General features: G+C 40.7%; 1 protein-coding gene across 1 annotated transcript in view; it reads left to right on the top strand.

Moving 5' to 3' along the window:
• The window catches only part of NCK2 (NCK adaptor protein 2), an 87,882-nt gene extending 80,738 nt beyond the window's left edge, over positions 1-7,144 (top strand). The window contains exon 5 of the mRNA XM_072849774.1: positions 6,109-7,144. Within this exon, the coding sequence (XP_072705875.1) occupies positions 6,109-6,303 (195 nt within the window). The 3' untranslated portion in view covers positions 6,304-7,144. The remainder of the gene's footprint in view (positions 1-6,108) is intronic.
• The last annotated feature ends 5,652 nt before the right edge of the window (positions 7,145-12,796 follow it).

Raw genomic sequence — 12,796 nt, forward strand, 5'->3', positions numbered from 1 at the left:
GTAGTTACAGGATGTTACAATGTTTCTCCAGATTTAACTTACCAGATGTTTGTCTACAGCTAGATTCCTTTAGCCAAAAATATTCTCCTCGGTTACACTTAGACCTAAGGGATGCTGCCATAGTGGAGAATATCCTGAGATGAACTCTGTCAGGTAGCTAGGAGCCTGATTATCTTCATTAATTATGAAATGCTATTATTAGGACCATAAACCTTTTTGAACCATTTAAGCCCATAGTTTATGTAACAGGTGCAGTTACCTACTGACAACATTTTTGCCAACTCTGTTATATCTAGGTAATGGCACCGTAGTTTTGGAGATGTAAAAGGAAGAGACTGAAGCGGAACATACCTGGTCAGAAATACTGCTTGATCTGTTCTTTCTGTTGCAGGCTGCTTAGCTGATTAAATACTGGTTTGTTGTCTCGTTTAGTAGCACTCCTGAACAAATAATGCAGATTTATTCTGTGCAGCCTCTGTACAGCCACTTCTTACCCTTTTTGAATTGCAGGCTCTTTAGCAGTCAGATTTTTGTTCTGTCTGTGTAGTACCTAACACAAGACAAACAAGTCTTGGCTGACACTGTTGGCCTGGATTGGCTAGGTGATCGTCATGCTTTGAAGATCTAAGATTCCACTGGGGAGAGAAGCAAATTTGGAAGGAAGAGGGGTTTTTGTTCAGATTCACCTCGAGAAACAAGTGTGCTTGCTAGTGCTGTAGCTAACAGGAAGCAGTAATAGGTTGTGGCCGGGTTCCGAGGGAGGGCAGCCACACCACACCTCTAGCTTCTGAGCAGATCCTCCACTGCAGACACCCTTAGCCTTCAAAGGGAGCTTCTGTCAGGACTCGCAGTCCCCTTGCACTCCGCTGCGAGTGGGTGCGAAACTGATGATTAGACAAACACCACTGCTGCTGCTAGGAAGCCCTGCCGTGTCTTCCCATGAAGCAGGGAAGATGTTATTTTTCTCAGACCAGTTCTGTTTATCAGCATGAATGAGCTATGCATTTTTTTGGACGTTTTCAGGAGCAATTATTCATTAGGAAGTAATGGCTACATTCTGCCAATAGTGTCACAGGTATCAAAGTATAGTAACCGATCCTAAATGGGGTTCCAGGGTATAGTATTAAGATGATACTGAGGATTGTAGATGTATTAAGATGATACTGAGGATTGTAAGTGTGAATGGATTTGGCTCAATCCTTTGAGATCGCCTTTAGCGTCTGTGCTCTTTGTCCAGCAATTGTGACAGCAGAGGGAGGAGGCACAGGTTGAGAGTTTGTATGCTTTTTGAGGTGCTAATTCTGTAGTGTTCAAGGTGTCCCATATTTTCCTGGCATTTAATCCTGCAAGTGTTGAATAGAAGCAATGAAATGTGGCAACTGTTCAAAAACTGAAGCATTTGTCATGTTCTGTGACATGCTGTGATTGATGAGTACAGCGGCGAGGAGGAGAAAGTTTATCTTTAAAAATAGGCTTAAGGAAATATCCTAGTGGTTTATTTTAAATGGAAGAGTAGAAATCTTATTAGAGCTGTATTTGAAGATCGGTGGAGCCAATTCATGTTTCTGAACTGCATAACGTTGATTTTGGAACGTGGTGAACATTACATAGAGAGGAAGGGTATTTGTTTGTATCTAAAGGAGGTGGAAGGGGTAGAAAAAGGAATTTTTAACCCTCCCAGATGGTTCTGTCCAGCCTGACCTTAGACCTTTGAGCTATGACTTGTTTTTTTGGCTGGGTGACTGAGTAGGAGGAGGAGTGAGGGAAAATCTGGGTGCGGAAGTGGAAGGAGTTGGGGAGCTCCAGGGCAGGCTCACAGGTGGGAGCTTGAAGGGTCTAGAATAGTCTGAAGAATGAGTGCATGAGAATATCTTCCATGGAGGAAGGACAGTGCCAAATGGAACTGGATTGAAAGGAAAAAAAAATAACTTACAGGATCAGTAAAAGATTTTCAGAGGGAGTTATTTTTCCCAACATTGCCATTTGTGATAAAATTGTCTTGTTTCATTCTCAAATGGAGATTGTAAAGAGGGAACCTTCTTTCCCGGTTTCACTTGTTTCCCTTATATTGCTTTATTACTTGTCTTCATGATAAAGTTTTCCATCTTTTTTGAAAAAACAGTGAAGTTCCTGACCAAAGAAGTAAAATTAAAGGAACGTCTTTGTACCTGTTGTCTTCCACATGCTGTAGGCACCAGCTAGCTTATGGCCATCTTAGTCATAAGCAGGAATTAAGATAAAGGAATCTGAAACAATTGGAGAAGTACTACACCTGGACTGAAGAGCTGCAGATGCATAACAGCTAATCTTCAGTTTTCTGTTTTAGGAATTGATTTAACTTCAGGTTTAGGTCTTGCCAATTATGACAGTACAGAAGCATTCACAGGTTCCCTTGCATGAAGCTGTGCTCTGTAATTCTGTTGCAGAATCATCAACTCCTCTGTAGATTTCAGGGATCAGAGCTTACTTCTGATATGCCTTTATTTGGTGTATGTGAGGCTTTTATTCCTGGAAAAGTTAGTGTGCAAACATCCAAATGTAGCAATTAATTTAAGAGGGAGAAGGGAGAAAAATTGGCCAGCAGTTGAAGCAAAATAGCTTAAACAGTAAATAAAATAAACAGATTTGGAGCAAATCCAAGGAGGACAGCAGGGAACCAATTCAAGCTGCATTGAACCAGCATACTTTGAAATGGTAATGTTAAGAGCAGTAGTTTATCTAGAGATTTTTTTTTTTAAATAGTCTTTTTAACCATTTTGCATGTTTGTTAGAGTGGGAAAGAACCAAAATAAAAACAAATGCAAGTCCAGTTGCTTTTGCTGTTTGTTCTTGAATCCTGTAGAAGTTACTACGCTGAGGCCAATAAAGGGTTTCAGGATTTTTGCAACAGCTGTTCAAGCTCTTCCATCTCTTTGCACCGGATGATGGCTCTCAAAAGAGTTAGATCAGCCTTTCCGCTATTTTTTTTTTTTTAATTAAATCAGATCACGAAAAGAATAAACTTTGTAACACATTCTAGAGAAAATAACCGATAATAATGTCTTCTATTTATGCATCAATCTAATTAGCAGCTCTGAGGCTGGGAAGAATGGACAATAGTTCAGGAGAATGTTCATTCATTAAAGTTATAATTAAAATGGCAGGAAAAGTATTTAATGTATTGTGTAGATCGCCTCACAAAGATCTAAGTCTGGCCACTGCCTGGGACATAGGACAGTAGATCAGAGGTCTAAGACCTATTCCAGCACCTCTTTGTGTGTCATTAGCACGTCCTTTCTGGTCTAAAGATAATGATTCTTAGCAGATACAAGGAGCTCTGAAAACTCATAATTTTGACATGCTGAAAACAACTGTGCTTTGTTAGAAAACATTAAAACTTTGTTGAGCACAAAATTATTATTTCACTTATTTTTAAACTTTTGTTATAACGTCTTTTCCTGTTCCTAAAACAAAAAAATGTGTTTGGGTCAGATTATGGACTTCCCGTTTGTAAGGTCTTTATTTTAAATGAGGGCCTTTTGGTTACTGGTTTTCGTTTGGCATAGGCATCGCCCATGGAAGCAGCAGAAAGTAGTCAGCAAGACTTGATCTTGTTTTTTGAATCCTAAGCAGCTAGTCTGTAAGTAATCCCCTCAGTGCTGTCCTTGAAGAGACCCTATGGACCTGCCTGGTAGCCCGTGTTTAGAGCACAGCAATCAGCACGCTGCCCAGAGCCCATGCCCCAAATTTCTCCTCCATGAGCCCAGGGTCCCAGAGCTTCTGCAGAGCTTCGTTTGTGCCAGCCTGTGCTTTGTTACCATTTAATGGCTGCTGCTTAGGGCTATGGAGATGTCCATTGAAACAGGTCCTAGGCCTGTGTGGTTATGGCTGCCAGAGGGTTTGTCCACACTGCATTCGGGGTCTTAACCACAGCGCGGTGTTGGTACACCCGGCTTAGCTTTAACCCAGTAGTGTAGGTGTTGAAAATAGGTCAGTCTTAGTGCGAGCTCTGTGCAGCCTTGTTTGCGGTGCTCCTGAGGCAGGGGTTTAATATCAGAGCTAAAATGGCTTAAAATGGCAGTTTTCAAACTTGGAGCTAGGGATGGATGACAGGGTGTGAAACATATCTTGGGTGGAGCGTTGGAAACCCCAAAGATAAGCTCTTATGCACATTTCTGTCCATCCCTTTCCCCCACCCTCCCCAGTCCTCTCCTCTTGGCAGTCACGGGGGGTGTTGAGTGTATTTTGAGCCAGTGGCTTTGGAGCTGCTTGATGCCTGAGGCAGCCTTCCTGATGGAGCCCGCACTGACCCGGCCAAGGCCGGTGGCACTGGATTATAGATGGAAGCAGTAGTTCTCCTATGGTTGTTATGTAAAATACTTTTTAAAGAAGTGATGTTTGTGGATCTGGAATGTAGTGGCTCGAGGTAGAAGAGGGTTAGTCCAGAGGTGTGGGGAGGTAGCTGCTGGCTTGAGCAGCGCAACGGGGGAAGAGCTGTTGCCCAAAGCTGAGGTGTGAGCCTGGGGAGTTGGGCCAGAGCCAGTTCAACAGGCATGGCAGGAGCTTTGTCTGCTCTGGGCAGGGCAGATGGAGTTGGAGGGGAAGGCAGAGAAGGTATCAGTACTAAAACAGGTAAGGGGGAGATGCAATGGAGGAGATTTTGGGATAGGCAGAACATGGGGGATGTGTAGGGCAGAGACCCACATCATTGCAGGAAGAAAGACAGCGTGCCTGAGAAAATGCTGTCCTTCAGCTTACTTGGGTACGTACTCAGTGTGTATCTGACTCCCCAGACACAGTGTAGAGGAGGCTGTGGTTTCATGCACCCAAGTCTGGTGACAGCAGTAACATCCGAGGGCTCCTGCTCCCCCCTGCTCAGTCCTCTGCTGTGCTGCAGCTGCACTTGGGGTTGTTCGTAAGATGATGCTGTGAACCAGATAAGTCCCTTGTGGGTTTTGTTTAGCCTGGACGAGTTCAGGTTTGCAGTGTTGGCCCGACTGCAGTAGCATGGTGGTGGGGAGGACTGAAGGACTGCAGGAAGGCTGCGTCTGAAGTCTGGCATGTGCCTTCGACAGTTTCTGCCTTTCAGGCAGAATGAAGCCATGCCTTCAGTGGGCAGAGACCCTGCAGCCTTGCCTCCAGAGTGTCATCAGGCGTTACTTATCTCCATTAAGTGCTTGCTACAAACTCTGGTGTGTGCGTTTTATTTTTTATAATTCCATTTTCCTGCTGGCTGGCAACACCCGCCTCCAGCCACCTCTCGAGGGGCAAAGCCCGTACTCCCATCTCTACAGCCAGCAGCAGTTGATGGCTGGAGATGGAGCTCAGCTGGAAGCGAGGGACAGCGTGTCCTTTCTACCTTCCTGCGGCAGCATGTCGTGCAGAAAGCGGAATGGTCTCATCCCAGCTGTTTGGACGACAGCACTCTCTTCATTAGAACAACCAATAGCCAAGACGAAGAGATTTATCATGTGAAATTGTTCTGTCTTGAATAACTTAATTAGTGCTTAAATTCTGTCTTTTGTGGGTGGTGGTTTGATGGTGAGATTTGTACTGTGTTTTTATTCTATAGCTTTATCTTTTTTTACAAAAAAGGGTACTCAATAGGAGAAATTATTCCCCATTCATGTGGTAATGAAGATAAAAGGTGAATGTGTTTTTGTCTTTTGCAATGCAAAGCAAGAACAGCCCTCTAGTGGTCACGGCTCTAAAAAAAGCGATATGGGGAATTTTCTTCATCTTGCCCAAGCAATATTGCAATAATTGCTTTCTCCAGGACTCTCTAGCAAGGAAACTATATATGATGAAAGTTTTTTCCCTTCTCCTTGACATTCTCGTGCTTCTAGATAATATTTGCAATTTAGTCATGTAATTGGCAACTTAAGGCTGTGCATCTGGGGAGCTTTCACTTAACTGACTTAACTGTGCACGTTAATAATGATGGCAATTATTTATTGAATAATAGACTATTGGGTTTCTTAAGTAGCAAAAGCTGTGGAACAAAGACTAGCATAAATTACCATCAACTATATGACACAGTTTGTTCCTGAAACCACAAAATTACGCCTTCATTTTGTTCACTTTCATGTAATTCTTTTTTTTTTTTTCTTTTTGAATTCTTCTCAACAGCCCAGTGACTTCTCGGTATCTCTAAAGGCGTCGGGGAAGAACAAACATTTCAAGGTGCAGCTCGTGGACAATGTCTATTGTATTGGGCAGCGTCGCTTTAATACTATGGATGAGTTGGTGGAACACTACAAAAAGGCTCCCATCTTCACCAGTGAACACGGGGAAAAGCTATATCTTGTGAAAGCACTTCAGTGACGTTGAAGATGGACTTGGCCACCTGGGCCTCTTACAACTTACAAGCCTTAGGTCCTAAACTCACTTTTATAGAGCAGAGCAATATCTGAAGCAGGCTTAAGGAATAGGCTCTTTCTAAAGTGTTTGCTCTGTCGGTTGCTGTTTGTCCTTTTTTTTTGTTTGCCTCTCTTTGTGTTCCAGTTCTGTTAATCTCCGACCACCTCTCTTCAGGTTGAGAGTTTCCCTTGGGTGGCCGAGGCGAGCACTCACCTTCCCGGCTGAGTTCAAAACTCCCCTCTCCTGTGTACGTTTACATAGTTAGCTCAGATCAAGGAGGGGCGTTTTCAATTCAAACCAGTGTTAATCTGTTCAGATTGCTCACGCAGGCAGAACTCTCCGTTCAGAGACATCGGGCACAGTTTGAATGCACTGAAGCTGCAGCTACTTAAGTGAGAGAGAATAGACATAACAGTTGTGGCTGTGAGTTCTGTAGCTATATCGCTTACCGAGTAGTATATTACAAAAACTCCTAGTTCCTAGAAGCACTCTTTACACTGTACTCTGCTATTACATTGCCTCTCTGACTCTTTGTAAAGAGTACACTAATTAAAAGCATTTTGTAATAGTACTTCTTAAGCTACTATGGTAAGATTGTAGTAAAAGAAAACTATCTAGTGTATTTTGGTCTGTAATTGCAACAAAGAGAAATTTTATTTGAAAGTTGATTACTAGAGAAAGAATCATTGAATTGTAAAGGCTGAATGTTTTAGTAATCTACAACCAAATGTGCCATCCACATAATGCTTTTTCCTCTTGCCCTTCTGCTTGTTTGAATTAAACGATTATGTATTTAATTCTCAAAGTAATATGTATCTGTAGCTGATTGTTGACACTAATACAGAAGATTAATAAAAACTGATCTTGGGATGGGGTGGGGCGGGCTACCAACACTATATATATATTTGCTTTACAGAAAGAAATCTTCGGGTTTTACAGAGGATGGCGTGGTTGGTAGGAAGACACACACAGAATGTTTATGAAGAAAATGCATTTTTCTCTTTTCTTTACATTTAAACTCCTTTATGGTTTAAATATACAGTCTTTAGATGGCACATTCCTGAGATTGAAGAAGGGATCGTGAGATCTCAAAATCTTGCATACTCAGTTTTTTGGATATTGTAATAAAAAAGGTATTATGTCATGATGGAGTACTGGATTTATCCTTGGGTGGTAGTCCTGGTGTTGCTTTAGCAAGGTAAAATAGAGGGAATAATGAATTTGTTTATCTTGGAATTTGTGTGGCCTAAAAAGAAGACTTCTGCAACTGCAGAGGACAGATTGATATGAGGCAGTGTCTAACACGCTCTGTGTTACTTGTTTCTGTGATAAGTAAGTCCATTCATAGCTTTAATGAAAACTGCAAGATGGAGCTGTTTCCTGGTACCTTTTTGCTATTAAAACATGTTCCTTATCTATTCTGTATTTCAGCCAGTGGTAGTACAGTTACCTCTGTGCATAACTCCAGTGTAGGTTAAGCAGACACCAGTGCCGTCTGACTTGCTTTCGTGTAAATCATACCACTGCCAGGAGACTGCACTGGTACGTCTGCGAATGAATTGCAGTCTTGCTCAGACCTGAGGGGCAATTACAATTTTTGAAGTTCTACACGCGTACTATTTTCCCACCACTCTTGAAATCTTATTTCTGTAAGGTTATCTGAATTGACAACTGTATTTGAATTAACAACTGTATTTTTCTGTACGTGCATTAACTAAAAATTGGGCAGTGACACTTCTGCTTGGTCCGGCTTAATGAAGGAAAGCAGTGATTCAGAGCAATCCAGAATGGTCATGCATTATCCTGAAGAGCACCTACCTGTGACTATCTTCTAAGAATATAGAAGCTTTCCTTAGGAAGTTGGTGAGAAGTACCAGTTGTTTGCAATCTACCTACAGAAGGACTCCACAGTGGGCTGCTGCTTAAACTTCATGAAGTGAATTCTGCAGAGAATGTAGGTTTTTGCCTTCTAATACCTAGTTCTTTCTTTAGGTGAAGCTAAGCATGTACTGAGTATGGCAATAACGTTAAGAAAGTCAACTGTATGTTGTATGAGTAATTTCAGGTTTGAGTGAATTGCTTTTCAGTTTCATTGACTCTTTGTAGTATTTGGAAAAATGATATATGGGAATAGTTTTCCTTTTCAGTAAACTGATTACTGCAATTACTCTTTCATGCCCCTTGTTCATTTTTCTGCAATATTCCCCATATTTCCTGTTCCAGGAGCCTTTGCATGCCTCTTGCAATCTTTTTTCCAAAGATCATCCCTTTTTATAGGGGCTTTTTACAAGCTCTCTTAGTTCCCAACCCCTTTTTAGTCTTAATAGCTTAGAACTAAATCAGATAGACATATAAATGAAGTTCTTACCATATGCTTTATATCTTAATGGATTTATCAAATCTTTTTTTTTTTTTGTTACCTCATCCTCTGTAAACAGCTGCTGTGTATTGAGGTGTGAATTGTTGAAGTATTTTGTTTTGGAAGCAGTTAGTTAATTTACAGCCCAGCAGTGTGAAAGACTAGCTCGAGTTACTTTTTTTGAAACAAGCCTCATCTTGGTTTTGCCCACGCTGTATTTAATCAGCATGCTTTCCATTCAACAGGCTCATTAATAGTTCTTCAGTTGTTCCCATCTTTACTAATTGAGATAAGTCTCTGCAAGTTTTGCTGCCTTTTTGACCTCATTTGCTGGATTGGGCCTAAGCATTAACAATCTTCAGTACTAACTGCTTAATAAAGGGGCAATAGACATGGATTTTATTTTTATTTTCCTATTTTATAAGTACCTTTCTATCATTTGACAAAACCTCACCCTTATTTTTGACTACTTAAAGTCTCTTTGTCAAAGCTTGGGGTTGGGGGTGTGTGGGATTTTTTAAGATGAGAGGAATTGTGGTGACCTGAATTTCTTCACCTGCAGTTTTCATTAAAGGCTCAAATAATTTCTGATGCAGTAGAAGTGGTGGTTTTTCTTTATGGTATTCAGTCTGGCTTTTTTAATCATACCTGCTTCATACAGGTGTGTAAGTTGTACTTTTAAGTATTATTTCTGTACAGCTGTTAATGTTTTCTTGCCTTGCTGGTGTTTACACAGGAATGTGAATGAGGTGTCTGAATCCATAGCAGTTGCTGTAGTTTCCATGCAGTGGCAGGAATTTGAGATCCATGTTTTCACTTTTAGCTCCAAGAGCTTGTCGATGAGCTCTCTCTTCAGTTATCTCGACCGTTTGTGGTATCACCGAGTAGCCCTACCTTGAGTAAGCACAAAAAGACAGTCAAAATCCTGTCACTTCTGAACTTACACATCATAGCCCATCTGTTCTGTAGCACTGCTCTTCTGAGGATGTTTTATTTAAAGGATGCTGTGGTAGCTGTTCTTCATAAATATCTACAGTGTAGTCCTTGGTCCCAGCTTTTGTGCTGTTCAGTCTTATGAAAGTATGCGTGTATGAGACATTTTCCAAGGGGTGGGGGGCCTAGTGTCACGCCAGCCACTCCAGCGTGGTGTATAGCCCCGTGCCAACTGGGAGCTGCTGCTCTTTGCGCAGGCGCCTACACTGCCGTGCTGCTGTTACTGATGGTGGTATTTGGGCACAAATGTTGGAGAGCTTCAAGGTTTACACTGGTTTGCAGATAAATGCAAACAAGCTTCTGCAGGGGTCCCAAGCCAGGCAGCTGCTAGCCAGATCCAAATTGGAAGAAGCATGAACCCATGGCATGGTCCTGAGTCCCAGCCTGAGTGTCTTGCAGAGAAGTACAGCAGAAACACTCAATACTGCTGTGCAGTGTTCAGCTGGCTTGGAGCCTCTGTCAGCAAAATACCGCACAGCTGGGTACCAGGTAACCGTGGCTGACCTGATTGAGTATTGAGGGTAGTCATGTATTAGGTGGGGACAAATTATTAAAGGATTAATCTAAGGGTGAACTGAGAGCATGCCAGGTAGTCACATGGATCTGCTGTATTATAAAAGCAAAAGGTTTGCTCAGTCTTTGCTTTTGGGGAGAGGAGAGAAGAGGCAATGAAGACATGCGGTTGGGTAATTAACATGAATATAGACTATATGAATGGACTGTAAAGTCCCACTCTTGAATGATTCTGTTTAGTGTTCTCTTCAGATATTTTTGTCTCATAAATTTATATGAAATCCTTAATGTTTATAGCTGTTCTTCCAAGCCTTTATTGTAGCTTTTCTATATTGTAAAGTTTGCTGCCTGGTTTAATGGTTTCACTAAGGGATCTTCCCCACTTAGAACAATAACTTTTGTTATAACACAAAGTTGAAGTACTTTTAAAATACCACTATACAATTTTACTTATACAAATGAGTCAGATTTTGCCTAAATTATAAAATCAAAAACTAGAAAAGGGGTCACACTTCTTTTGGATTAGGTCTGGCAATTTACTTGGCAAGAGCTGCTAAATAACTGTAAGGGCTTTTGTTCCTTCTTGCTCTTAAACTAGTTTAATTCAGTGATTTAGAGGTAAATGAAACCTGTGCAGTCTCCAGAATCTGCCTCTGAGTTCTGTTTTCTTACTGTAGTGGGATGGGAATGACTCATTTTTTAAATGGAAAGTTGTTAACATATTTATACTGATAAACTGTGAAAGGTGTATCGCTAAAGTAACTCCCAGCTCTTAAAGTGCACTACAGTGAACTGTGAATCCTTCTATTCCTTCCTCTTTGGTACATCCAAAATTCAGTGCCTTTTTTAAGAAGTGGACAAGTGTAAACCAGCAAGAGTACAGGGTGCACAGTCCTGAATATAGTGTTATAGATCACCTGGACCACATGAATGAAAGGTTTCAGAGTAAAAGGAGGATGCAGGTAAATGCTGCTGTTCATTCACTAGTTGCTCCTAGGTGGAATAGGCTTTTAAGTAACAAGTAAATCAGTTGTGCAATACTATTCTAGAAAGTATACTGCAATTGCAACCTAAATATGCACCAACTTCAGTATATGATAACAGTGCCTAATATGTGTATGTTCTTGTGCTGGTGTCTTGCAAATGCAATAGCTTGTTGTCTTTTTCTCTATTTTAAATGGGTATTCACATCTACAGCTGTTGGATATAGTTATAGTTTGTTGGAAAATCCACACACAGAATATTTTTTGACCTAAATTGGCTTAACGTGAAATACAACCTATATATATTATACTTAAAACTATAATATTTTCTGGTCCTTTGCATGCCTCTGGAACCCTGTGCTACTTTTGTATTTTAAAATGCAAGTTTTTCTGGCATATTCTTGGTGTTTCTTTTCTTGTTATACAATAGATCGTTTCCCCTGTTGTTATTTGAAATATCTACCCAAGCTCATACAGAAGCTGACTAACAGAAGTGGCATGTAACCATTGACAGATTGGACAAGTTTTTCCCTGCATTTTCTTTCATATGTGGTAATATTAAATGTTTTAGGAGTGGGAGGTTAAAAAAAAAGAAAAGAAAAAAGACGTCCTTTTAATTTGACAGATTTTCTTCGGCAGTGGGAGTCCACAGTTATGAGGAAAAAGTAACAGGTAAGAAATGTTATTTTCTGTTTTCTTAAGTGAATTTAGTTTGGAGTTTAGCTTGACTTCATCTGGCACTAGCGTGTGAAGTATTACAAAGGTTAACAAATTAATGCTGACTTGGTTCAGCTTAATGAAGGAATGGATGGATAAAATTGTTAATCTCAATGTCCTACTCTAGAAAATAGCAGTAATCTTCAAAAGGGGGGAACTGTGATTTGTGGGACTTCTTTGGTGGTGGTGGGGTTTTTTTGTTTTGATTTTTTGGGGGAAGACTTCAAAAGAGGTGTCTTGTTCCAGTTTTCAACCCAAATTTTCCTTCTGAGCTTCTTTCCAAGAAGCATCTCTTTGGGTGTGAGCCAGGCCACAGAGAATATGTTAACTGGTATTACTCTCCCAGCTATTCAGTTCTCACAGTAATTGAAACTGTGGTGGTGATTAATGGGTTACTTTTTTTTTTTAATTTTGATCTCCATTAGATTGGATACATACATCTATATGGTAATTAATTAGTGGGTTCCGTGGGTTACTGATTTAGCTTTTCACCTGGGTTCAACTCTGTCAGGTTAAAATAAGCTTGATGATTTTTTTTTGTTGTTGTTCCTTTTTATGTCACAGAACCAGTAGTGCATTCAGTGCAATTATAATTTGTAATGCAAAGAAGCCCTTCAGTTGTGGGTGGCTGGTATGTTTGGAATACTAAGTCCATAGATGATGATGATAATACAGCCATAAAGAATCACGGGTAAGGGCACCAGCAGACAGGCAGAGAGAAAAGGCTCCTGGGATCATGAAGCAAGTATCTGATGGTTTCTCTTCGGAGAATTAGATGTTTATTTTCAGTTGAATATGCATAGCTAATTTGTAAAAGTGAAACTTAACCCTTTTTTGGTGTACTGTCTGTTTATTTAGAAGTAAATTGCATTGCAGGAGGGAAAATGGACAT

This window comes from Ciconia boyciana, chromosome 1 (genome assembly GCF_034638445.1).
Source record: "Ciconia boyciana chromosome 1, ASM3463844v1, whole genome shotgun sequence".
Classification (NCBI taxonomy): Eukaryota; Metazoa; Chordata; class Aves; order Ciconiiformes; family Ciconiidae; genus Ciconia; species Ciconia boyciana.